A 25554-nucleotide genomic window follows, 5' to 3' on the forward strand; every position below is an offset into this window, starting at 1 on the left:
TTGCAGCTTGTTGGTAGTCACTTGTACTATAGGCGTATCTGTCCATACTCATTCATTCTCGGTATATGATTCATTCAAATTGCATATAGCTTGAGCTTAGAATTCTCTACTGGGCTAGTGTAGCTCAACCAAATCCTTCTTTTCAGGTTCAGACACTGGGCAAAGGATTGCATGCATTGTGTGCTTGACAGTAAAAGACTTTTGGAAGTTGACATCACTGGTTATTTTGTCACCGTTGTGAAGATCTCATTTTGTTAAGGATGGTTTTGTAACTAATTACCACTAAGTTTTCTTTTGACTAAAGTTGTAATTATCTAAACTTAAGGGCTTGTTTGTAAATTAAACAGGTGGGAAACTCCTTTGGGTAACGTATATGATATGCGAGGTTTCTCTTTTATTGAAATGTATTACTTAATTATGTTGAAAATCGAGGGTGTGACAGAGTGGTTAAAGCGTGAAACTCATTAAAAATTTGCTCCATTTAAATATTTCAGGTATAAAATATTTTAAATGCTATCAACTCATGTTAGACCAATTTATGAATAAAAAAAATCTCTAGTTTTAATTGAGACTCTTGCACGCAATATTGAAATATGAGTAAATTGATCCAAACATATAAATTGTTAAAATAATAAACAATTTAGATCATCTGAATTTAAGTCTGACAGACTACACTACCATAGCATCCAGCTCTCGCTCTCTCTCTCTGTCACACACACACACACACACACAGACGGGAAGGTCTCTCTCTCTCTCTCTGTCACACACACACACACACACAGAGAGACGGGAAGGACTACCTACTTGGAATAGTTCCACTGCAGAGTTCCTATATACCCCCACTAGAGTCTAGACTTGTATACGCTAATACGCAGACAGCACAGAGTTACAACTCTTGCTTACAACTTGTTTCCAAAGATGCTTACAGCTCAACCAACCCTCCCTGGCAAGCCAGACCCCTCCGCCGCCACCCGGCGCACGGCGGCGATCTGCGGAGGGACCCATGTTCCGGGTTTCCAGTTCAAGGTCAAGGAGAAGAGTCGTCGGGGTTTGGTCCGGGCGGTGATCAGCGGCGGCGACAACAAGACTCGGGAGAAATTATCATCAGATCATGAGTACAATAATGGGTCTGTGTTTTCTTCTCCCAGTGGCGCGTGGATCGACGTGAGGGCAGTGATAACGATTAGGAAGAAGATGAAGGAGAAGATTAATGACAAGATTGAGGATCAGTGGGAGTGGTTCGTGAATGGGATTGGTCAGGGGATACTGATCCAGCTCATCAGTGAAGAGATTGATCCTGGTCAGTTTTATACTATATGCTTTTTTCCGTTTTGGGATAAAATGATATCGAGTTCACGCTATATGTTTTTTTGGTCTCCAGACTAATGGCAAAATACCACTTGTTTTCCATTAAAAATATGGAAAATATCGTTTAGTCCATTTAGTGAAGGGAAATGAGTTGTCTTGAATAGTCGGTGAGTTTCCCATAGAAAAGCCCGTCTATAGTTTATGGGGTTTAGACAAGTTGTTTCTGCTATTTGGACTTTTAATTGATGTATGCGAGGAGAATGGTCTGTCCCAAAATCCGTTTTTTAAACTTTATATAGTCCGTTTAGCCTGTTTGGACAATTAGGGAAAATTGGCCTTAGTCAATTTTGTGTACTCACCCTTAGAATGTGTTCTAAGCACGAACAAGGGAAAAGAAGAAAAAAAATTCAGAAAAAAAAATGGGAGTTGGGTTCTAGCCTTTGGTTGCTTTATTAGCGACTTACTAACACACACATAAAGTTGGTGATGGAAATGAAGCTCATCTGATATAAACTTGAATTGTTGCTGTTTTGGATGTTGTGTATGGTGGTTGTGATTGCTTTTCTTTGTACAACTATTTGACTTTAAAGGCGGTAGTTCGAAATGATGTAAGTTCGTTGGATATCACAAAACGAGAGTCTTTGACAGAGCTCGATGGACAATACAGATTCATGTAGTGGACGAGACCTAAATGATTGGGACTTAGGGTTTGGGGTAGTTTGGTTTGGCATATGGTTTATTTTCTCTCCACAATTTCCAATTTTTACACTTGGGCTCTGTTTTAATAAACTGTGGACCTCGACTAATGAGGGGTCTATGTATAGGTGGTTTGTGAAACTAGAATGGAAGATGGATTAGAGGTTGAAAGTTGGGATCTTTGTATAACCATTATCCCGAACACAAAGTGTTTCAAATTACCATTTGTATATAGTCCTTTGAAATTCATCATGAAAAAGCTCCCAAGCCAGATAAAGAATAAATAAATAAAGCTCCCTAGCCGAATGTTGAGATCCATACATCCGCTATCAAAGCTAAATTAGACAATTCCTATGGAGTAAAATTGCAAATCTCTTCATTTCAAATGAACATCTATGCAAATGGAGCCTTATTTTTCGTTTCCTCTTTACATGACTGGAAGTGCTGACAGAAGCTGAATGATCTTACAGTGACCAAGTCAGGAAAGAGCATTGAATCTTATGTAAGGGGCTGGTTGCCTAAGCCACTAAGCCATCCTTACCTTGTCACCTATGCTGCTAACTTCCGGGTGCCATCTGACTTTGGATGTCCTGGGGCTATTCTCATTACCAATTTCCACGGAAAGGAGTTCCACTTGATGGAGATTGCTGTTCATGGTTTTAAACAAGGCTCTTTATTTTTCCCTGCTGATACATGGATACATCCACAGAATGATAATCCTGAAAGCAGAATTATCTTCACAAATAAGGTATGAACGGCACAGTTCTAATTCTTCTCGTGATAACACTTCTGATTGCAACATGGTTGGTTTATCTCAAGGGGTGACCTTATTTTCTTGAACAGACATATTTACCGTCACAAACACCTCCTGGAATTAAAGATCTTCGACGTGAAGACTTGCTTAGTATTCGAGGCAATGGGAAAGGCGAGAGGAAAATGCATGAGAGAATATTTGATTATGCCCCTTATAATGATTTGGGTAATCCTGACAAAGGCGAGGATTTAGCTAGGCCAGTCCTAGGAGATGAGGAGAGGCCTTATCCTAGGCGCTGTCGAACTGGACGACCTCCGACTAAGTCAGGTGCTTGCAATATTACATTCTTTCTGTTTTGGGATAAAACATTTTCCCTAGAAACCTTTTCTGTGAAAAATGAAAATGGTTTCACAGAAAACAGCATCTTGTGTTGAGTTGCTAATCTAGAAATGATAGTGCTAGTGGCTATACTAGAGATTGTGGTGCAGGGCCATCCAACTATGGGGTCACGTGCCCCCACTCAAACTAATAAATTATGTTAATTATTCGCTTTTAGATTATACTCACATGCCCTTTTTCTTGAATGGTATTTAACAGATCCATTTTCTGAGAGTAGAATTGAGAAGCCCCATCCTGTATATGTTCCCCGTGATGAAACTTTTGAGGAAATTAAGCAGAACACTTTCTCTGCTGGAAGATTGAAAGCTCTGTTACACAATCTGATACCTTCTATTGCTGCTTCTTTGTCGAGTACCGATATCTCCTTCAAGTGCTTTTCTGAGATTGATAAGTTATACAACGATGGTGTTTTTTTGAAAGATGAAGACGAAAACATAACTGAGAAGCAGTTTGTAGCCAACTTGATGAGAAGGGTCGCAACGGTTGGGCAAAGGTTGTTGAAGTATGAAGTACCAGCCATAATTAAAAGTATGCTCTCTATGTTTCTTTTGTATTCGATGTTACCTTGAGATGATTTTCGGTATAATTTCACAGCCACATTTCAGATCACTTCTAAAATCTAATTCATGGGTGGTGCGAGTATTTATTTCACAAAACTCTTTACTTTATTTATCCTATTTGCAGGGGATAGATTTGTGTGGCTGCGGGATAATGAGTTTGCACGCCAAACGCTAGCAGGGGTCAACCCAGTGGGCATTGAACTATTGAGGGTATGCTCCACTTGAATTTCCAGTTTGTTGCAAAATGAATTTCCCATTCCCAACATTTAGAGGCCTTTAAGGTTTGCTGTGTTTTTATCAGGAGTTTCCGCTTCTCAGCAAACTAGATCCAGCAGTTTATGGTCCACCGGAGTCTGCAATAACAAAAGATTTGATAGAACAAGAATTACTTCAGCATGGAATGAGCGTTGATGAGGTCCTAACCTGAATGCATTATGTTTATGGATTCATGTCTTTCCTGCTATTGGAATATGACTATTCATTCCATTATAAACATATATATATGGCAAGCCTATTGTTTGGAAGTAGAAAAACGGTACTGTGGTAATTAGCCTCTTTTAATACATTGAGAGATCCCAAATTTCCTTTCTAAGCTAGCTACCTAATAGTGTTGTATGCTTGAAATTTGATGCAGACGTTAACCATCCAATCTGCTCTGAAAGATTTTATATGAGCTCACTTAATACCATGTTCAATATGTTCTTAGTGAATCTTCATGTCAATTTTTTTCATCACGCCCTACAGATAATGTTCTACAAATTGCTAGGCACAAGTCGGGAGGACAAGGGGCACCTAGGCTGACTAGGTGGTGTCACTGGCGGCCAAAGATTAGTCGAGTTTTCCAATTTTTCAAAAATAATTCCCCCACCCCGCACCACAATGTTTTGAGTAAGAAGTGACATAAGACTAGAAAGAAATGAATTAAGACCAAAGTAACAACAAATAACTAGTCAAACACAAAGTTCGATCGGGGATTGCCAATGAGACAAGAGAAGAGGTTTGGGTCCTTTGGATAGCCGATTTGGGGTTTGGCATGTATTATATATAGTATAGATTTTGTTAAAATAACACTTAACAACCTATAACAACATAATCTAAAAATTTTGAAATTTTCCTTGTTGAGCCGATTAAATCGGCAGCTAATTGCCAAACTTGATGTAGAACACGTGGAGGCCCAATTTCATGATCAATTGGACCGGTCGAAGCCTCGGACGTCCAAACGTTGTTTAATTGTAAATTACCCGATTTAGCAACTTTCGGACGAGCTCGGATCGGGCCCAAACTTGGTGGGCTGACTCATTTTCGTGCTGCGATCAGTACTCACAACCCTAAGTCGTGACTGGGGGTGTTTTTCGGCCTAATTCCTTCGTTTAGGCCTTCAATTGGACGTTTTTGCTATTTTAGGAAATATTTGTTTCGTTAATAACTTTTAGCGTATAATTCCGTAGGAGTTAGATTCTTTTTGGAAAAGTCATGTTTTTCTTTCCTTTTTCCAATTTTATTATTTTCCCCAAATTTTGGGAATTTTTGTTTTTGAGTTGGTTTTGCTAGGGTTACGCCTTTTTCTTATAAAAGGGGTTGTAACCTAATGTTTATGCAGCTTTTTTTATCAATAATATTCAGACTTTGTTTTTTTTTCTTGAGGATTCAAGAACTGCTCGTGGCTACGAGTACCTATCATTCGTTTGATTAGTACGCAACTAATCTCTTTGTTATTTCCGCTGCGTCCAGTGGTATCAGAGCAAGGCTTTGCCTGGTTCGATGGCAACAAACACAGAAGAAGACGCACCCATTGACGTTGGTCGTGGGCTTACTGACCTAAGGAGGATGGTGGAGGATCAACAGGCACAATTAACCGAGATCCGTCAGGATACTCACACTCAGTTCGCTCAGATCCGTGAGTTGCTGCAGGAGTTGACTCTACAAAATCGCCGAAGGCCAGAAAGGGTTGAGGAGGAACGTGCGGTGGGGTTTGCCCATCGTCAACCTCGTAACCAAGACCGGGAGCGCGCTGAAGGATTTGCCCGAGGCCCACCCGGTGATTGACGGGTTGCAAGGAACCTTCGTCATCGTGCTGATACTGCTGATACTGAAGATTCTGAACCTGAAGATGAAGAAGAGGTACAGAGAGGACGCTGTCCAGCACGGCAACAACAGTGGTTTGATGATTTTAAAGTGAAGGTGGACCTTCCCACGTTCAACGGTAATCTGCATATTGAGGACTTTCTTGACTGGCTTTCTGAGGTTGAGAGATTTCTTAATATGATGGAGGTTTCTGAGACCAAACAGGTGAAGTTGGTCGCCTACAAGTTGAAGAGCGGCGCTGCAGTTTGGTGAGATCAGTTACAAATGAAACGGTACAGGCAGGGAAAAGAGCCTGTGAGGACATGGCACCGGATGAAGCAACTGATGATGGAAAGATTCTTGCCGCCTGATTATGATCAACATCTATTCCGGTCATATCAAAACTGTTCGCAGGGATCTAAGTTTGTGTTTGACTACGCAACTGAATTTCGTCGACTTTCAGATCGTAATAATCTGAATGAAACTGAAGGTCAGCGCGTAGCCAGATATATGAATGGATTGAAGCCTTCAATTCAGGAGAGAATTGGGATGCAGGTTGTGTGGGACGTTGAGGAAGCCTATAACCTATCTTTGAAGGCCGAGCAGTTTGAGCGTAAACCGACCACTTCAGGATTCCGCCGAGGTCCGGGGGAGTCGTTTGTTCCTTCTTCTGAAAGGGGGAAGGAAAAGCAGCATGGGGTTCCAGCGTTTCAATCAAAGGGTGTTGCTGGTGGTGGAACGAAGTTTGGAGGACCTAACCAGGCGGGTGGCTCTAACAACAGAAACGTGGCCAAGGATCCGAACCCTTATGCCAAACCGAGGGGTGACAAGTGCTTTCGGTGTAACAAACTCGGTCACTTGTCTAACGCATGCCCAAATAGGAAGGTGGGCCTAGTAGAAGAAGACGGGCACGTTGAAGAAGATTATGAGGATGATTTTGATGATGTGGATTATGCCGAGGAAGATGGGGAACGGGTCAATTGTGTGGTTCAACGGGTGCTGTTCGCTCCAAAATCGGAGGGTTCTAGCCAACGTCATAGCATATTTCGATCGCGCTGTTCAGTCAACCAGAAAGTTTGTGATTTAATTGTGGACAGTGGGAGTTGCGAGAATTTTGTGGCAAGGAGACTAGTGGAGTATTTGAAGTTGTCAACGGAACCCCATCCCGCGCCTTACAGCATTGGGTGGATCAAAAAGGGCCCCACGGTGAAGGTAACTCAAATCTGTAAACTTCCTCTTTCAATTGGAAAATTTTATAGAGCTGAAGTTACTTGTGATGTTATTGAGATGGATGCTAGTCATGTGCTGTTAGGTAGGCCCTGGCAGTTTGATGTAGACGTTGTTTATAAGGGTCGTGACAACACTTACTGTTTTAATTGGGAGTCCCATAAGGTTGTTATGGTACCCACCAATCATAAGTTGTCTGTCAAGCTTTCTAAAGTAGAGGGGTCCTCGTTTTTAATCATTGCTAGTTCTGAAGCTGAGTTTGTTGCAGGTTTGAAAGAGTCTGAACAAGTTTATGCAATTTGCAATGGTGGTAAAATCGTTGGTTGTGCACGGAGTGAACGAGGCAGTGATTTCAGTGCCTAAACAGATACAACCGTTACTGGAAGAGTTTGAGGAGCTGGTTACTGATGATGTGCCTAATGAACTCCCTCCCATGAGGGATATTCAGCATCAGATTGATTTGGTGCCTAGGGCAAGTTTGCCCAACTTACCACATTATCGTAGGAGTCCTAAAGAGAATGAGATCCTGAGAGAAAAAGTAGAAGAGCTATTGTAGAAAGGACATATCCGAGAGAGTCTGAGTCCTTGTGGTGTTCTAGCTTTGTTAACGCCAAAGAAGGATGGTAGTTGGCGTATGTGTGTTGATAGTTGAGCTATTAACAAGATTACCATCAAGTACAGGTTTCCTATTCCGCGTTTGGATGATATGCTGGATATGTTGTATGGGTCGAAGTGGTTTTCAAAAATCGATCTGCGAAGCGGGTACCATCAGATTCGTATCCGACCCGGCGATGAGTGGAAGACAGCGTTCAAAACTAAGGATGGCCTTTACGAGTGGCTGGTTATGCAATTCGGCCTTTCTAATGCGCCAAGCACTTTTATGCGAATTATGAATCAGATTTTGCAACATTTTACTAGAAAGTTTGTCGTCGTTTATTTCGACGACATACTGATCTATAGTAAGTTCGAAGAGGAGCATGTGGAGCACGTGCACCAAGTGTTGATGGTGCTGCAAGAAAATAAGTTGTACATTCAACTCAAGAAGTGCAGTTTCTTGGGCTATGTGGTTAGTTCTGATGGGATTCATGTGGATGAAGATAAGGTTCGAGCCATTCGTGACTGGCCAACGCCGAAATCTGTTACTTAGTTTCGAAGCTTCCATGGGTTGGCCACTTTCCATCGGCGTTTTATTCGGAATTTCAGTTCTATTGTGGTACCGATCACTGAGTGTTTGAAGAAAGGCAAGTTCTTATGGGGAGATGAAGCAAAGAAGAGCTTTATGGTGATTAAGGAGAAGTTGTGCAGTGCGCCGGTTTTGGCACTACCTAGCTTTGAAAAGATTTTCGAAGTTGAGTGCGATGCTAGTGGGATTGGTATTGGGGCTGTACTGTCCCAAGAAAAAAGGCCGGTGGCTTTCTTTAGTGAGAAGTTAAGTGAAGCAAGGCAGAAGTGGAGTACGTATGATCAGGAATTCTATGCGTGGTGCACGCTCTCAAACATTGGGAGCATTATCTGATTCAAAGGGAGTTTGTTTTGTATACTGATCATCAGGCGCTGAAATTTATCAATAGTTAGAAGAAGCTGGATGGTATGCACGTGCGTTGGGTGACGTTTTTGCAGAAATTTCCTTTTACTATTTGGCATAAGTCTGGTATAACAAATCGTGTGGTTGATGCTTTGAGTCGTCGAGCTGATCTATTGGTGACCTTGGCACATGAGATTGTGGGCTTTGAATTTCTGAAGGAGCTGTACCCAGAGGATGATGACTTTAAAGATATTTGGGATGTATGTGTGCAAAATCGGCCTATGAGTGATTTCCATATTACTGATGGGTATTTGTTTCGAGGCAATCGCTTGTGTATTCCAAAGTCTTCCTTAAGGGAAAGCTTAATCCGAGACTTACATGGTGGAGGATTAAGTGGACACTTAGGGAGGGATAAAACTGTGGCCAGTTTGGAGGAACAATATTATTGGCCTCAATTGAAGCGAGATGCTGGGAATTTGGTGAGGAAGTGCTACACTTGTCAGGTGTCTAAAGGTCAGTCTCAAAACACTGGTCTTTACACACCTCTGCCTGTTCCTAATAGCATCTGGGAGGACTTTTCAATGGATTTCGTGCTGGGTCTGCCTCATACTCAACGAGGAGTAGATTCTGTGTTTGTGGTAGTGGACAGATTTTCGAAGATGGTGCACTTTATTGCTTGCCGAAAAACATCCGATGCTTCCGTGAGGTGGTGCGTTTGCATGGGGTGCCTCAATCCATTACTTTTGACCGTGATGTGAAGTTTCTTAAGCCATTTTTGGGTAACTTTGTGGAAGATGTTCGATACGTCGCTAAAAAGGAGCTCCACTGCACATCCACAAACGGATGGCCAAACTGAGGTGACTAACCGGAGTTTGGGAAATTTGATTCATAGTATTTGTGGGGACAAGCCGAAACAGTGGGATTTTGCTTTACCGCAAGCTGAGTTTGCTTTCAATAATGTAGTTCACAGTGTTACGGGAAAATCACATTTTTCTGTGGTATATGTGACCCCTCCAAAGCATGTGGCAGATTTGGTTCAGTTTTCACGAGGGCCTGGAGTTAGTGTTGCAGCTAATGGCTAAGCAGGCTCAAGAGGTGCAGGAGCAGGTGAAACAGAAGTTGGCTGAGACGAATGTGAAGTACAAGCGGGCTGCGGATAAGCGTAGGCGTGAGAAATTGTTTCAGGAGGGTGATTCTGTTATGGTCTTTTTAGCAAGGAGAGGTTTCCTGTGGGAACCTACAACAAGTTGAAACCAAGGAAGTATGGTCCATACAAGGTTGTAAAAAAAATTGGTGATAATGCTTATGTGATTGATCTGCCTGAGACTATGAAGATTTCCAAGGTTTTCAATGTTGCTGATCTATTTGAGTACTATTCTGAGGAGCCACTTTATCCAGATTTGAACTCTTGGTCGAGTTCTTTCGAAGCAGAGGGGACTGATGTAGAATACGTGGAGGCCCAATTTCATGATCAATTGGACCGGTCGAAGTCTCGGAAGTCCAAACGTTGTTTAATTGTAAATTACCCGATTTAGCAACTTTCGGACAAGCTCGGATCGGGCCCAAACTTGGTGGGCTGACTCATTTTCACGCTGCGATCAATACTCACTACCCTAAGTCGTGAGTGGTGGTGTTTTTCGGCCTAATTCCTTCGTTTAGGCCTTCAATTGGACGTTTTTGCTATTTTAGGAAATATTTGTTTTGTTAATAACTTTTAGCGTATAATTCCATAGGAGTTGATTCTTTTTGGGAAAGTCATGTTTTTGTTTCCTTTTTTCAATTTTATTATTTTTCCCAAATTTTGGGAATTTTTGTTTTTGAGTTAGGGTTTTGCTAGAGTTACGCCTTTTTCTTATACAAGGGGTTGTAACCTAATGTTTATGCAGCTTTTTTTATCAATAATATTCAGACTTTGTCTTTTTCTCTTGAAGATTCAAGAACTGCTCGTGGCTACGAGTACATATCATTTGTTTGATTAGTACGCAACTAATCTCTTTGTTATTTCCGCTACGTCAAAACTACTGTAAAAAAACGCTTGATTACCGCCTAGACCTATGCAGCACAGATATGGACATGGATACGGGTCACAAGATTTCTAGAAAAAAATGGGATACAGACACAGGAGAAAACACGTCAAAAATAAGAAAAAGATAAATAATAATAATTTTATATCATTGGAAACATAGTTATATGTAGCAGCATGAAGCATTTGTATAAATGAGCATCATATACATCAAATTATATTGCTAACTCAAAATATTTGAAGGAATACACATTTACCCCCAAAAAAAATTTACAAAATTGCACATTTAACCCTTGTAGTTATACATCAAATTTACAAAATTACATCAAATTATACGTGTCCCCCTGAGTTCCTGCCGTTTCCCCCTAAAAAAAATTAAATAAAATTTAATGGACACGCCATGTGGCGTGTCCCACATATGCCCGGTGTGTCCTCGTGTTGGACACGGGGACACGCTGGCCTCTAGGATTGTCGGTGCTTTCGTAGGCCTAGACTATACAATCTAGGCATTGGGGACTCCACCAAGTCCGACTTTTAGACAGTGCATCTGTAGCATTGACCCAACTTAAGAGGGAAATTGTAGTGTTATGCAGTCGTTAGTTCTTGCTTCCTAAATTCTAACTTGACACATTTGCCCTCAAGATTTGCATCCATGAAAATTCTCTATTATGCCAAACATTGACTTTAATTCTTTCTGTTCAATAGCTTTAGTTGGCTTTCCATTGGTCTCAATCAATCAAAGTGCACTAGTGCAGGAATCCATTATTTCCCAGAACTGTAACAATAAGGAGAGAAAAATGTTGGACTTTATGAAGAAGAGCACTTAGTTTCTTTTCCTTGTCTACTGACTGTTTCTGGTAACTTTTCACACAGGCTATCGAGAAAAAGAAGTTATTTATACTCGATTATTACGACATGGTTTTGCCATTTATCGAGAAGATGAACTCCTTGCCTGGGAGAAAAGCTTATGCCTCGAGGACAATTTTCTTCTACACCCGTACTGGGTTTTTAAGGCCAATTGCTATTGAGCTTTCACTTCCTCCAACATCTTCTTCACCAGGAAACAAACGTGTTTACACTCATGGACATGATAATACTACTCATTGGATTTGGAAGCTAGCCAAAGCTCATGTTTGTTCGAATGATGCTGGGGTCCATCAACTAGTGAACCACTGGTGAGACTATAATTTCAATACCTACCAAATTTGCAAGGTTTCAAGTTTTGAATCAAAATCAAGGCCTTCAATCTTTGAGCACGTCAAATCTGATGCTTTCTTATACAAAATCATTTTGTTCTCAGCCAGATTTGTGACATTTGAATTTGGTTGGATATGATTGGATAAAAGCATTGTGAAACTGAGTTTTGGAGTCTCTAAGACTCAAAGAAATTGATGCAATTACCTCATACTTGAGGTTTTAATGTGAATGGATATCAAGCTTCAATCTTTGACCTGTTAAATTTCGACCTTTTGTCATTAGAAATCATCTTGTTTTTTGATATTTTACTTGGGTCAAAGAAGATTGGCAGGAAGGAATGTAAAACTGAAATTCTGAATCTCAGTAAGACTGAAAGTATTGGTTGCATCAAAGTCACGCTTTTAATGACGGTGGTTTGGCATTCAGGTTGAGGACTCATGCTTGCATGGAATCTTACATAATTGCTACTCATAGGCAGCTTAGCTCAATGCACCCTATCTACAAGCTGCTCCATCCTCATATGCGCTACACTCTAGAAATCAACGCTCTTGCAAGACAAAGTCTAATAAACGGTGGGGGAATAATCGAGGCTTGTTTTAGTCCTGGAAAGTATTCCATGGAAATAAGTTCTGCTGCCTACAAGAGTATGTGGCGATTCGATATGGAAGCTCTGCCAGCAGATTTAATTCGGAGGTTAGCTTTCTAATGCATTTTGTGTTTGTTATGTTCACAAAAACAAAATGTATGCTGTACCAGGAAACTTGGAAACGGAAACGTTTCAGTAACATTTCGGGAATGTGCCAAAAACTCAAGGGAAATGACAAAATGAGGTTAGAGACGTGAAAATTTGTAAATGGTTGCAAACCAAAAACATATGCGTTCTCAACATTTAAACCAGTTGAAACATGTTTAGATCTCTGAAGATTTGAAGACCATAAACAAAATGTTAATTGGTTTTGTTTGGGGGGAATTTTTCATTGGAAGAAAAAACATATAAGTAATGCAAGATTCTCGTAGTCATAGGGTACTTCAAGATGCATTTGGTTATGTTTCGGGTAAAACACAGGAATTTATGTATTCCTCTTGAAGTTGAAACCAAACCAATTTTCTTTGTCACATAGCCCTTTATGCAGAGTCTGATGCCTTCTTACTGTTCAACTGGTCTCTTTGTACAAAATTAATGAAATTTCTGCCTTTGAACTGAGGTTACCGAGCAACCATGTCAAACTCACACTGGTGATATATGAAATTTCAGGGGCATGGCTGTGGAGGATCCTTCAATGCCCTGTGGCATAAAACTTGTGATTGAAGACTACCCTTATGCAGCAGATGGTCTTCTCATATGGTCAGCTATAAAAGACTTGGTAGAGTCCTATGTTCGCCACTTCTACTCTGAACCCAACTCAGTCACATCTGACATTGAGCTCCAATCGTGGTGGAATGAGATAAAAAACAAGGGCCACTACGATAAAAGGAACGAGCCTTGGTGGCCAAAACTCAACACAAAAGAGGACTTATCCGGGATTTTAACCACGATGATTTGGATCGCTTCAGGCCAACATGCGGCTATAAATTTTGGGCAATACCCATTTGGAGGGTATGTTCCTAACCGTCCAACCATAATGAGAAGACTCATTCCTCAAGAAGATGAGCCTGAATATGAGAAGTTCATGCAAAACCCTCAACAAACTTTTTTATCCTCTTTGCCAACTCAACTCCAAGCGACAAAAGTAATGGCGGTCCAAGACACTTTGTCAACTCACTCTCCAGACGAGGAGTATCTGGGTCAGGTGCACAATATTCAGGGTCAACGTATCAATGACCATGAAGTTCAAAAGCTGTTTGAGAAATTTTCCTCTAAATTAGAGGAGATTGAGAAGACGATTCATGGTAGAAATAAGGATAGTCATCTAAGGAACCGAACTGGTGCTGGTATTCCTCCGTATGAACTGCTTCTTCCGTCATCGGGCCCCGGGGTGACTGGTCGTGGCGTCCCCAACAGCATCTCCATTTGACAATGGCGTTGAGTCTCAATTTTCCTCCTTTACTATTTAGGTACCGATCCTTGATTTGTCAGTATTTGATTTAATAAGTGGCAGGAGGCTATGTAGGCTTGTTAAGACGGAATTTTGTAAATTAGTTTGAGTATCATGTTGTATTGACGACACAAGGGATTAATTTCAAGGGGTTATAGTATACACAACTGTTTTTTGGCTGCTGTGTCTTTTCTTTTTGCCTTTTTTCCCGAACAAGGCTTTAATATTAGTAGGAACAAAATGAACAAGAACAGAATAGTTCAGGGATGAAATATTCCTACTCTAACCCTCAGTAACTGCTGGAAGCATCACAAAAACTTCTGAATTTGAGAATAAATGGTTGATTCAAAAATAGCTTCCAAACCGAACGCCTCCATTCTAATGGGAAGATAGTCGAGGCTTAAAAAATTCACCAGTGAATTAACAAGGAGTGCAGATGAATTGATGATACGGAGCAAAAGATTAACAGTACACCTATCAGTTCACTCTTCTCCCTCTCTTGCCTCGCGCTCTCCTGCCTCTGCCTCCTCTTCTCCCTCTGCCTCCTCTTCTCCCTCGTGTACATTTTATAGCCAGACGCCGGGAAAAGGCACAGAGCAATCAAGAATTCCAACGTTAGTTTTGATAGGTGTGGCGGGTGCTTTGTCCTTGCACATAGACTGGACCATCTCTTCTGACTATGACATGATTTTTGGTAACCAAAAAAGAACACAGTTAATTTTAATATTTCGGACAGACTGATACGGAGAAGATATGTATATTCGTGAGACTTTCCCAACTCAAAATTTGATGATAACCAATTTGTTAACAACTTTCAAAATTTTAATTTTATCCTCAATACATTTTTTTTTTGTCAACAAGTGAGATGTGAGATTATATTTATAAAATCCCAACGGCAATTACATAACGGAGTTCATCAGAAAAATTTTGGACAAAACAAAAGTAATTATCTAAGCAAAAAAAGAAAAACACAAGGCAATTGATGTCTATCACCCCAACACAAACTTATGCTTGACGCATATTGTGCCAAAAATTTATATCTAAAATTAGCAGTCTCAAAAGAGATAAAGTGCTAGCCAAAGACAAAAAACCAAAAAGTACTTAAAACGATCAAATAGACTCAAACAAAGTATGAACGCACCAATGAACCTCCGATTCCGGAAACACAAGTTTTCATACAAAAATTGGAGTTGTTCAATTTGTCTAAAGTATGTTTTTATGAGTTTCCGTAAAAAAAATCAACCCATTAGCATATCAGTAAGAGCTTGATCGATTCATTCAGTTTTTATCTTGTTAAATTTAGGGACAAATACCGATCATGCCCTTACCAATATCCGAATGAGTTTGATTTTTATGGGAACTCTTAAAACATGTTTTAAACAAATTGAATGGCTCCGATCATATACATGAGACTCCAAAATGGGTCCCACGCGTTGGAGTTCCACACAAGATAGTTTACACATTCTTGTGTCAAAACTTGTGTCCCAACAATCACCACTCTTTCATTGCATTTTGCTAGTTAGCAACCTATAAGCTGTAGTGCTGAGGATGCAGGAAGTTTGGTTGCTTCATGAGCCTATTTTTATGTCAGATGATGTAACCATAACTTACGCTTAGTATGGAAACACTCTATCGGTAGCAAAAGTAATGGCTCATTTGTTTTGATGTAAAATATTTTAATTGTTAAAAATAATACATTTACATTACATGAAAATATCGCACATTCTTTTCATCTTCAGTGTACGTTCGTGGTTTCCCCAATTTTTCGCTTGTTTGGACCCTGCGTTTTACTTGCGAAATGCACATGTATAAAATCAAATAGCGATAGCGGTACAAGTGTAACGATAGTGAGAGTATCGAATGTTACGGAGCAGAAATCGACTTTAACGGTTGTGAACTTTTTGAAATCGTTTTTGGCACCAAAGCACCGGTAGCGGTCGTCTGGCGGGCAAAAAACCGGTTATGATGCGATACGTAGCAGGAACTAGCCGATACAGGTGTGAATTTTGGATAGTACTAGTATGGCAGGGTGTAGCCGTACCGGAGATCCAAAAAACTACTAAGTAGCGACCGGTTTCTCACTAAAGGTCAAGCAACATTAACCAATCGGATCAATTAAATTTGGAGATATAAACACTTCACCAAGATGAAAAAATGAAATTCACTGATATACCAAAAGCATAGCAATTGAGAAGTGCATCAATGAGGAAACCGATGAGATTGGTATTATAAGATTAGGCGAGGTTCGAGCATATTGGTTTGGGCACCCATTTTGTCAAAAGAAAAATCCAACCTATAACCCACCAAAAAGAAAAGCTGAACAGAATTAGCTTTCTCCGTAAATAGAAGGCAACAAAAGAAGGTAAGAAAAAGAGATCAATCAATCCGATTACTCTTTTTCAAGCTCCTGACTTATTAGGGCATTATCATTTTCCACTGCCACCGAATCTTCCACCACCACCACCACCTCCACCCCTCGGGCACTCCCTTGCCAAGTGGCCTTGACCCCCGCAAGTATAGCATGCCCCTCCACCACTCAGGCACTCCCTTGCCAAGTGGCCTTGTCCCCCGCAAGTATAGCACGCCCCTCCACCACCGCGGCCACGATTGCATTCTCTCGCCAAGTGATCGATAGAGCCGCAGTTATAACAAGCTTTGTAAACCCTTTCCCCTCTTTGTAAGAACAAGGGGTCTCCACTTGTACACTCCCTCACTGAGTGCCCACTCTCCCCACAAGTACCACAACCCCCGCCGCTGTTCAACCCGCAACCAGCGCCTCCCCCACTGCCGCTACCAAGCGCATAAACACTGCTGTGGCCACCTCTCGATGTCTCCTCCGCCATTGATATATCAATTGAACTACCAACTCTCCTCCCAAAACAAAGGGAACCTAAAAACCTCCAAGATAAACCAAATTTCGGGTAAAATTCTTCTCTACCTTCACTTTTCTCAAAACTGATAAATAGAGTCTAATACAACCACCTACCTAAAAAATAGGAAACAATCATTGAGAAAAATACGGAATATACATCTCCAGTAAAATCAGCTAATAACAGAACCACCACTTGATCAATTCAAACTCAATAAAAGAAATTGATTTTCACACTCCTTTTTTATTCAAGTTTACTCCATTTTTTGTTTTCATTCATATAGGATTACAAAACTACCCTTTATAATCATATAATTTGATATTACTATAAATAAATAAATAAATAAATAAATAAAAGGGTAAAATTTAACAACCCAAAAAAAAAAAAAGTGCAAGGGGGTCAAAAAAAATAAACAAGAGCGTCATTATAAAATAGAAACCAAAACTGCGGGGGAAACAACCCAATTTAGACCTAAGCCAAAGGCTTGAGAGGAGGCAATCCAATGATCAGCCTCATTTCCTTCCCAGGGGTTCCAGCAGAAAGAAAGTCTCATATCAAAGCAAACGAATATCATAAATAAGGATAATTGCCAAAGCTTTCCATGGAAAAACAAATTCCGAAACACTTAAAGAAATAAGCCACGCATTATCATTCTCAAAGCAAACGGAGGAAAGGTTCAAGACTTTGACGAAAAGACATGCTTCACGAAGAACAGATTCCTCTGCAAGAAAAGCCGAAATAGATGAGATCCTAAATCTTCTCCCATCGACAAGATAACCACGATTATCTCTCAAAATAATTTGTCACACCCTCGATTTTTAACATAAATATGAATGATTTCCATAAATAAAACCTCGCCATAATCCGTACGATAACCAAAATAATGTAGCATTCCCTAAAATATTACATCTTTGGCTCCGAGGCCCAAATTAACACAAGTACTGAATATTCAAGAGTTAAGGGTTACAATATTTCATAGTCAAAAGATTTACAAATTAAGTTACAAATACATCTTCAAAAGAGATTTACAAAGATGCCTAAGTAACTCCTCAATCGTTAACTTTCAAAAATAATTCCTCCTTCAAGCATTTCAATCGTGCATACTATTGCCCTGAGTTAGTATCTGAAAATGATATTAAGCTTGAGCTACACTAGCCCAGTAGGAAATTCTACGCTAATATTCTATGCAAGAGAAATGCAAGGATGATCACAAGGAAGAACGGGATGCAGACCACACAATAGGCAATAACCAAGGCTTAACAATCCAACAAACTCAGTATGAAATTTGGTATACACCTCAATCTTTAACCGTTTCACTTTCCATGTGTCCAACATCGCTTCACGTTAAGTGTCATGAGCCAAAGCTCCTGCCGGGCTAATTATGGGACCCCGATATCCCCTGCCAAGCGCCCACCGAGAGGGTTAGGCCTTGAGTGTTCAATATTAGCTTTAGCTCCTGCCGGGCTGATTATGGGACCTCGAAATCCCTTGCCAGGCACCCACCCGTCGATGGGCCCCAAATGTTCTCGTTGTGTCGATAAGTGTTCAAGAATCTCGTACTCACATAACGTGTCATTTCAATTTAATCAAAGTCCATATGGAAATCAACGTCCAATTATACCAAATAAGGGGCGCGGGTTGCAAAGATACACAACGAACTCAACGAATATGAGCGATAATGTTATGAAGTGATTTGGTGATGTTTGGAACAAGTTAGAAGCGATCGGGGGTCAAGACAATGGAGTCGAAACAAGGAACAAACCTTGGCCCTAAGGCATTGAAGTATAGATACTGCGAATTTCAGTATCTATACAACTGGCCTTAAAAAGGTTCCAGAGACGATTGTATCGATACTGATACAATTAAATCAGTATCGATACTTCAATAACTAAGTTCGTTCCAGAGATTCCTGTATCGATACTGAGAAGAGCAGTATCGATACAAATGGGTGTTCGAGCAGATTTTCTGCAGATTTCAAGGAATCCAACCACAACAACAACAACAACAACAATAATAGACACGATTTCAAGCAAGGAGAGCACTACTATCACATATATCGAGAGGTAGAATCCCTACCTCGAGGCCGAAGAACGAAACCCACGAAAATATGAGCCCTAGCTTTCCGAAAACCTTGATTCGACCGAAATACTCCACACCGAGCTTTAATCGACGAGGAACAAGCCCAAAATCATGTGTAGAACGAGGAATGAAGGTTAGTTTGCAAAGGTTTTGAGGAGTTTTGGTGAGAGAGCAAGAGAGAGGGAGAGAGACCGGAGAGGGAGAGAGAGAGAGCCGGTGAGGGAAAAAAAGAGGGAAAATGATTCCATGCTCTCTCTCACCCTCTTATATATACTCACATATATGTAAACTACACATTGTATCCTTCTACAATCAATTCTTTCACTTTGACCTCAAATCACATAAACACCATTATTCCTTACTTCTTTCTCAATAAACATTTAAAATTAATTAAAATAAATACGGGTCTCTACATTCTACCCTCCTTAAAGGAATTTCGTCCTCGAAATTTTCCTAGCCAAGGCTAGCTAACATATACATCATATATGCATGCAACAATCATAGCCATTAATCTTATGCAACAAGTCAATTATCACGACACGTAAATCTTAAACACTCACATTGGTTCATTCCGAAAATAGGTGCGGATACTTCTCTCTAACTTCGTCCTCCCTTTCCCACGTCGACTCTTCTCTACCCTGATTGCTCCACAAGACTCGCACTAACGGTATCGTCTTACCCCTTAGTACTTGATCGCGCGAATCTAGGATACGTGTCAGTTCCTCTCCATAAGACACGTCGGCCTCCAACTCAAGTTCGGACCATTCTAGCACGTGCGACGGGTCCGGTTCATATTTCCTTAACATAGACACGTGGAACACGTCATGTACACCCGATAGCTTCGGTGGCAAAGCCAAACGATACGCGACCTCCCTAATCTTCTCAATGATATCAAACGGCCCAATATAACGTGGCGAAAGCTTCCCTTTCTTCCCAAAACGCGATAAACCCCTACGAGGCGATACTTTAAGGAATACGCGGTCCCCTTCTTCAAATGACAATGGGCGACGACGACGATCAACATAGTTCTTTTGTCTACTTTGAGTGGTCAACAATCTTTGGCGGATCACCTTGACTTGTTCGGTTGTTCTTTCTTGTGCTTTCTTAAGGCGTTGGCGAATAGCTTTCATACTCTCGGAGGTCTCCTTGATCATATCCGGCTCCAGTAACGTAGCCTCACCTAATTTGGTCCAACACACAGGCGATCGACATGGTCTCCCATACAAAGCCTCATAAGGTGCCATCTCGATACTAGATTGATAGCTATTATTGTACGCGAATTCGACTAACGGCAAGTGATCCTCCCAACTACCTCGAAAATCCAAGACACAAGCTCGAAGCATGTCTTCCAAAATCTGAATCGTTCTCTCGGATTGCCCATCGATTTGAGGATGATACGCAGTACTAAACAAAAGGTTGGTGCCCAAAGCGGCTTGCAAGCTTTGCCAAAAACGTGCAGTAAATCTTGGATCTCGATCGGACACGATAGATACGGGAATCCCATGAAGTCTGATAATCTCTCGAATATACAAACGGCTAAGCGCATCCACGGAATCGGTAACCTGAATAGGTAATAAATGTGCGGTTTTTGTCAGACGGTCCACGATTACCCAAATAGCGGCATGCCCCCTCAGCGACCTCGGTAAACCCGTAACGAAATCCATTGTCACGTTATCCCACTTCTACTCGGCCACAGGCAACGGTTGTAACTCCCCCGCGGGTCGTTGATGTTCGGCTTTCACTTGTTGGCACGTAAGACACTTGGATATGAAAATCACAACGTCCCTTTTCATTCCGGACCACCAAAATTGCCTACGCAAGTCATGATACATTTTCGTTCCCCCTGGATGGACGGCTAACGGTGAATGGTGAAACTCTCGCAAGATTTCTTCCCGACATGAAACGGGTATGAACAACTTTCCTTGATAGCGCAAGCTTTGATCGGCTTGTATTATCCACCCTTCTTGAGCTTTTCCACTAAGAAATTTAGCACGAAATTCCTCCGCTTCTTCATCGTGTTGTTGTGCCTCAATTACTCGAGTCGATAAAGTTGATTGCACGGTCAAGTTGCATAACGTAACCCCTTCCCGAACTTCCTCGAAATGCGGAGCATAAAAGCCCAAATCGTTCATCATTTTCCACTTGTGGATAGCTAGACTCGCTCAGTGCATCGGTTTTCTACTCAACGCATCCGCCACGACGTTCGCTTTCCCCGGGTGGTATTGCAATTCGAAATCGTAATCCTCCAAGTGCTCCATCCAGCGGCGTTGTCGAAGGTTAAGTTCCTTTTGAGAAAACAAATATTTTAAACTTTTGTGGTCGAAAAAAACTTCAAATTTTTCACCATACAAATAATGGCGCCAACTTTTCAAAGCAAAAACAACGGCCGCAAGTTCTAGATCCTGGGTAGGGTAGTTTCGCTCGTGAGTTTTCAACTGTGCGATCCATACGCCACTACTCGCCCTACTTGCATCAACACGCACCCTAACCCTTCCTTAGACGCATCACAATATACAGAGTAGCCAACTCCACGTTCGGGCACAATCAAAACCGGCGCGGTAGTCAATCTTTTCTTCAATTCTTCAAAGGCCATCTCACATGCGTCACTCCAAACAAAACGAGTCCCCTTACGGGTTAATCTCGTCATTGGTGCCGCTAAACGAGAGAAGTCGAGAACGAAACGACGGTAGTACCCAGCCAAACCTAAGAAACTACGGATTTCAAACACGTTCTTCGGTCGTTGCCAATTCATAACAGACTCTATCTTTCCTGGATCGACGGACACGCCACCCTTCGAAACCACGTGACCCAAAAATTTGACTTCGGATAGCCAAAACTCACACTTACTAAGCTTGGCGTACAATTGGTGCTCCCTTAAGATTTCAAGAACAATGGTGAGATGCGATTGGTGTTCCTCTTCCGTTGGCAAATAGATAAGAATATCATCGACGAATACAACCACAAAACGATCAAGGTACGCACGAAAGATACGATTCATTAAGTCCATGAATGTAGCTGGAGCGTTCGTCAATCCGAAAGGCATAACAACGAATTCGTAATGACCATAGCGAGTACGAAATGCGGTCTTAGGAATATCCTCTCTCCGAACCCTCAACTGGTGGTAACCGGACCTCAAATCAATTTTGGAAAAGTAGGTCGCACCCCGAAGTTGATCAAACAAATCATCGATTCTAGGCATGGGATACTTATTCTTAATGGTAACTCGGTTTAACTTACGATAATCGATACACAAGCGGAGTGAACCATCCTTCTTTTGCGCGAAAAGAGCCGGTGCTCCCCACGGTGACGTACTCGGACGAATGAATCCTAAGTTCTCCAATTCCTGCAACTGAGTCTTTAACTCTCTCAATTCGGCTGGCGCGAAACGATACGGAGGTATAGAGATAGGAGCGGTACCGGGTAGTAAATCGATAACGAATTCAATCTCTCTTTCAGGAGGTAAACCAGGTAACTCTTCAGGAAAAACATCGGGAAATTCGCGAACTACTAAGGGTAACTCCCCACGTGTCGACAAATCTTCATCTAACGTCAAACTCGCCAACAAGGAATAAATTGACTCGCGCTCTCGAAACCCACATAGATACGGTTCCAACGGCTCCCGACGTTCCCCAAAGAATTGGAAACAAGGACCCTCAAGAGGACAAATACGAACTCGACGCTTGAAACAATCGATGGTAGCATGAAAGGTAGATAGCCAATCCATTCCCAAGATAAGATCAAACCCCGACATTCCCAAAACAATGCAGTCGAATACAAAACGATGGTCACAAATGACCAACTCACAATCTCGACGAATACGATCAAGAGGCGTTCTATCCCCCTAAAGGTGTCTCAACAAACAAAGGAGGACTAAGATTCTCCGTTTCCAATTCCAAAGCACACACAAATGATACAACAATGAATGAATGCGATGCTCCAGAATCAAAGAGTACTTTAGCAAAGGAGTTGAACAAAAGAAATGTACTCCTCACAATGGATGCTTCTGGAGCCTGAGAAACAGAAGGTGAAGCATTCGAGTTGATGTTGAAAACACGCCCCTTGGTACTCTGACCTTGTACAAAACCTCCCATCTGACCAGAACCCTGAGTAGGCGCGGAAGAACTCGCTCCCTTATCACCCCCGGAACTCTGAACCGACGTAGTCTGGCGGAAATGAGGCTGCTGCTGCCTCTGAGTGCCCCTGGACTGTTGGCCAATATTATACCCCGTTCCCGGCTGCTGCACGGAACCCGACTCACTTTGCACTATCGACCCCTAAGGACAATTCCTAGCGAGATGATCCATCTTTCCACAAACATAACAAGCCTTCTGGAGATGTGGACACTGAGCACGAATATGTCCAGGTTGATTGCACTTGTAGCACACAGACGGAGGCCTAGACAAAGCACCCCGAGTCCCTGAAGAAGAAGGTACCCTAAAGTTGGATTGATTAGATGGTTGCTGAGATGGTTCCCTCTGTCTCTTCCGTCCTTGACTCCCAAAGCTTCCCGACGACGAACTCACACTCCCAACTTGTTGCCTTGGTTCCCAAACTCCCCTATTCCTCTGCGATTCCTTTGGTATCTCGATACTTCTCGCACACTCAACAACCTCGGCGTATTTTGTCTTACGTTGCACCATTACCATTCTCCTCACGGTATTATGAAGCCCCTTATCAAAACGTCTACATTTCCTTTCCTCCGTCGCTACCAACTCTGGCGCAAATCGAGATAAAGACTGAAACTTTTGAGCGTACTCCGACACGGTCATACTCCCCTGCTCCAACTTCTCAAACTGATCTCTCAACTGCTCACGACTAGTCTCTGGAAAGTATTGCTCCTCAAATAATGTCTCAAACTCGGCCGACGTCAAGTTTTCAACATCCGGTTCATTTACTTGAGCTACGGTCCTTGCCGCTCTCCTCGCATCTTTCCTAGATTCTAAGACAGATTCCCACCACTCATTGACTTCCCCGGTAAGTTGAACAGCCACGATATTCACTCGTAAATCATCTTCGGTAATCTTAAGAGCATTGAAAAGTTTACGGATTTGTGCTAACCAATGGTCGGCCACAAGAGGGTCACTACTTGTCCCATCAAACGTCGGTGGATTCCTACAGCTAAATTCTCGCATTGCTGATAAGGCTCGGTTGTCTGCATTTTCTCTAGGAGCTTGGTTGAACAGATTTGCAGCTGTAAGTGCTGCGACAAGATTCCTAGCAAATTGAGTTTGAACGTGAGGTATTCCTGCACCTCGACCAACCCTTGCCCCCGGATTCCCACCTGGGTTCTCTCCATGCTGACTAACCTCATCCTCTGGTGGCACCCCACAACCATGGCCACGACCACGACCACGACCATGACCTCCCCGGTTTCCTGTCGCACCCCGTCTAACACGCGATTTTGGAGGCATCTTACTACATGATATAAGAAAGGAAAACTATTAATCACAACATCACAACTATGAGGTCTAAGCCCCCAAATTCCTAACACGGGTTAATAATAACTCCTCGATACTCTACTATATTGAAAAAGCGATGTCAAGTAGCCATATGAATGTTAGTCACACAAGCATGCACAAATCATGTTAAGAAATACAGAATTTTGAACCCATGAGACGAAACGTCTCCCCACGGTCGCTAGGTGTTCTAAACCTAACGCTCTGATACCAAGTTGTCACACCCTCGATTTTTTACATAAATATGAATGATTTCCATAAATAAAACCTCGCCATAATCCGTACGATAACCAAAATAATGTAGCATTCCCTAAAATATTACATCTTTGGCTCCGAGGCCCAAATTAACACAAGTACTGAATATTCAAGAGTTAAGGGTTACAATATTCCATAGTCAAAAGATTTACAAATTAAGTTACAAATACATCTTCAAAAGAGATTTACAAAGATGCCTAAGTAACTCCTCAATCGTTAACTTTCAAAAATAATTCCTCCTTCAAGCATTTCAACCGTGCATACTATTGCCCTGAGTTAGTATCTGAAAATGATATTAGGCTTGAGCTACACTAGCTCAGTAGGAAATTCTACGCTAATATTATATGCAAGAGAAATGCAAGGATGATCACAAGGAAGAACGGGATGCAGACCACACAATAGGCAATAACCAAGGCTTAACAATCCAACAAACTCAGTATGAAGTTTGGTATACACCTCAATCTTTAACCGTTTCACTTTCCATGTGTCCAACATCGCTTCACGTTAAGTGTCATGAGCCAAAGCTCCTGCCGGGCTAATTATGGGACCCCGATATCCCCTGCCAAGCGCCCACCGAGAGGGTTAGGCCTTGAGTGTTCAATATGAGCTTTAGCTCCTGCCGGGCTGATTATGGGACCCCGAAATCCCCTGCCAGGCACCCACCCGTCGATGGGCCCCAAATGTTCTCGTTGTGTCGATAAGTGTTCAAAAATCTCGTACTCACATAACGTGTCATTTCAATTTAACCAAAGTCCATATGGAAGTCAACGTCCAATTATACCAAATAAGGGGCGCGGGTTGCAAAGATACACAACGAACTCAACGAATATGAGCGATAATGTTATGAAGTGATTTGGTGATGTTTGGAACAAGTTAGAAGCGATCGGGGGTCAAGACAATGGAGTCGAAACAAGGAACAAAACTTGGCCCTAAGGCATTGAAGTATAGATACTGCGAATTTCAGTATCTATACAACTGGCCTTAAAAAGGTTCCAGAGACGATTGTATCGATACTGATACAATTAAATCAGTATCGATACTTCAATAACTAAGTTCGTTCCAGAGATTCCTGTATCGATACTGAGAAGAGCAGTATCGATACAAA

At 41.7% G+C, this 25554-nt stretch overlaps 3 protein-coding genes across 3 annotated transcripts; 1 reads left to right on the forward strand and 2 right to left on the reverse strand.

Moving 5' to 3' along the window:
* Positions 1-653: 653 nt before the first annotated feature.
* On the forward strand, positions 654-13972 carry LOC131309960 (lipoxygenase 6, chloroplastic). Its single transcript, XM_058336688.1, has 9 exons — positions 654-1300; positions 2475-2752; positions 2848-3085; positions 3356-3685; positions 3842-3927; positions 4019-4132; positions 11430-11731; positions 12180-12446; positions 13009-13972. Exons 1-9 carry the CDS (start codon positions 919-921, stop codon positions 13766-13768), a joined length of 2757 nt encoding a protein of 918 aa, XP_058192671.1. The 5' UTR covers positions 654-918; the 3' UTR covers positions 13769-13972.
* A 1964-nt stretch (positions 13973-15936) lies between these two features.
* Positions 15937-16728, reverse strand: LOC131309961 (cold shock domain-containing protein 3-like). Its single transcript, XM_058336689.1, has one exon. The coding sequence runs from the start codon at positions 16630-16632 to the stop codon at positions 16216-16218; it is 417 nt and encodes a 138-aa protein (XP_058192672.1). The 5' UTR covers positions 16633-16728; the 3' UTR covers positions 15937-16215.
* Positions 16729-21365: 4637 nt separating this feature from the next.
* Positions 21366-24149, reverse strand: LOC131309528 (uncharacterized). The gene is made up of 5 exons (XM_058336146.1): positions 23055-24149; positions 22731-23012; positions 22514-22579; positions 21570-22417; positions 21366-21441 (listed from the first exon to the last, which is right to left on the reverse strand). The coding sequence occupies exons 1-5, from the start codon at positions 24147-24149 to the stop codon at positions 21366-21368; spliced, it is 2367 nt and encodes a 788-aa protein (XP_058192129.1).
* Between the last annotated feature and the right edge of the window lie 1405 nt (positions 24150-25554).

This window comes from Rhododendron vialii, chromosome 12a, assembly GCF_030253575.1.
Source record: "Rhododendron vialii isolate Sample 1 chromosome 12a, ASM3025357v1".
Lineage (NCBI taxonomy): Eukaryota > Viridiplantae > Streptophyta > Magnoliopsida > Ericales > Ericaceae > Rhododendron > Rhododendron vialii.

What these genes read in the sequence shown, in the direction of transcription:
- LOC131309960 (XM_058336688.1), top strand. Translation starts at nt 919, where the DNA reads ATGCTTACAGCTCAACCAACCCTCCCTGGCAAGCCAGACCCCTCCGCC. An exon ending in CAGTGAAGAGATTGATCCTG is followed by an intron (nt 1,301 to 2,474) that starts GTCAGTTTTATA and finishes ATGATCTTACAG; the next exon opens with TGACCAAGTCAGGAAAGAGC. An exon ending in AGTACCAGCCATAATTAAAA is followed by an intron (nt 3,686 to 3,841) that starts GTATGCTCTCTA and finishes TCCTATTTGCAG; the next exon opens with GGGATAGATTTGTGTGGCTG.
- LOC131309961 (XM_058336689.1), bottom strand. Translation starts at nt 16,632, where the DNA reads ATGGCGGAGGAGACATCGAGAGGTGGCCACAGCAGTGTTTATGCGCTT.
- LOC131309528 (XM_058336146.1), bottom strand. Translation starts at nt 24,149, where the DNA reads ATGCCTCCAAAATCGCGTGTTAGACGGGGTGCGACAGGAAACCGGGGA. An exon ending in ATCTCCAGAAGGCTTGTTAT is followed by an intron (nt 23,013 to 23,054) that starts GTTTGTGGAAAG and finishes AATTGTCCTTAG; the next exon opens with GGGTCGATAGTGCAAAGTGA. An exon ending in CTTAGTAAGTGTGAGTTTTG is followed by an intron (nt 21,442 to 21,569) that starts GCTATCCGAAGT and finishes GTAGTTTCTTAG; the next exon opens with GTTTGGCTGGGTACTACCGT.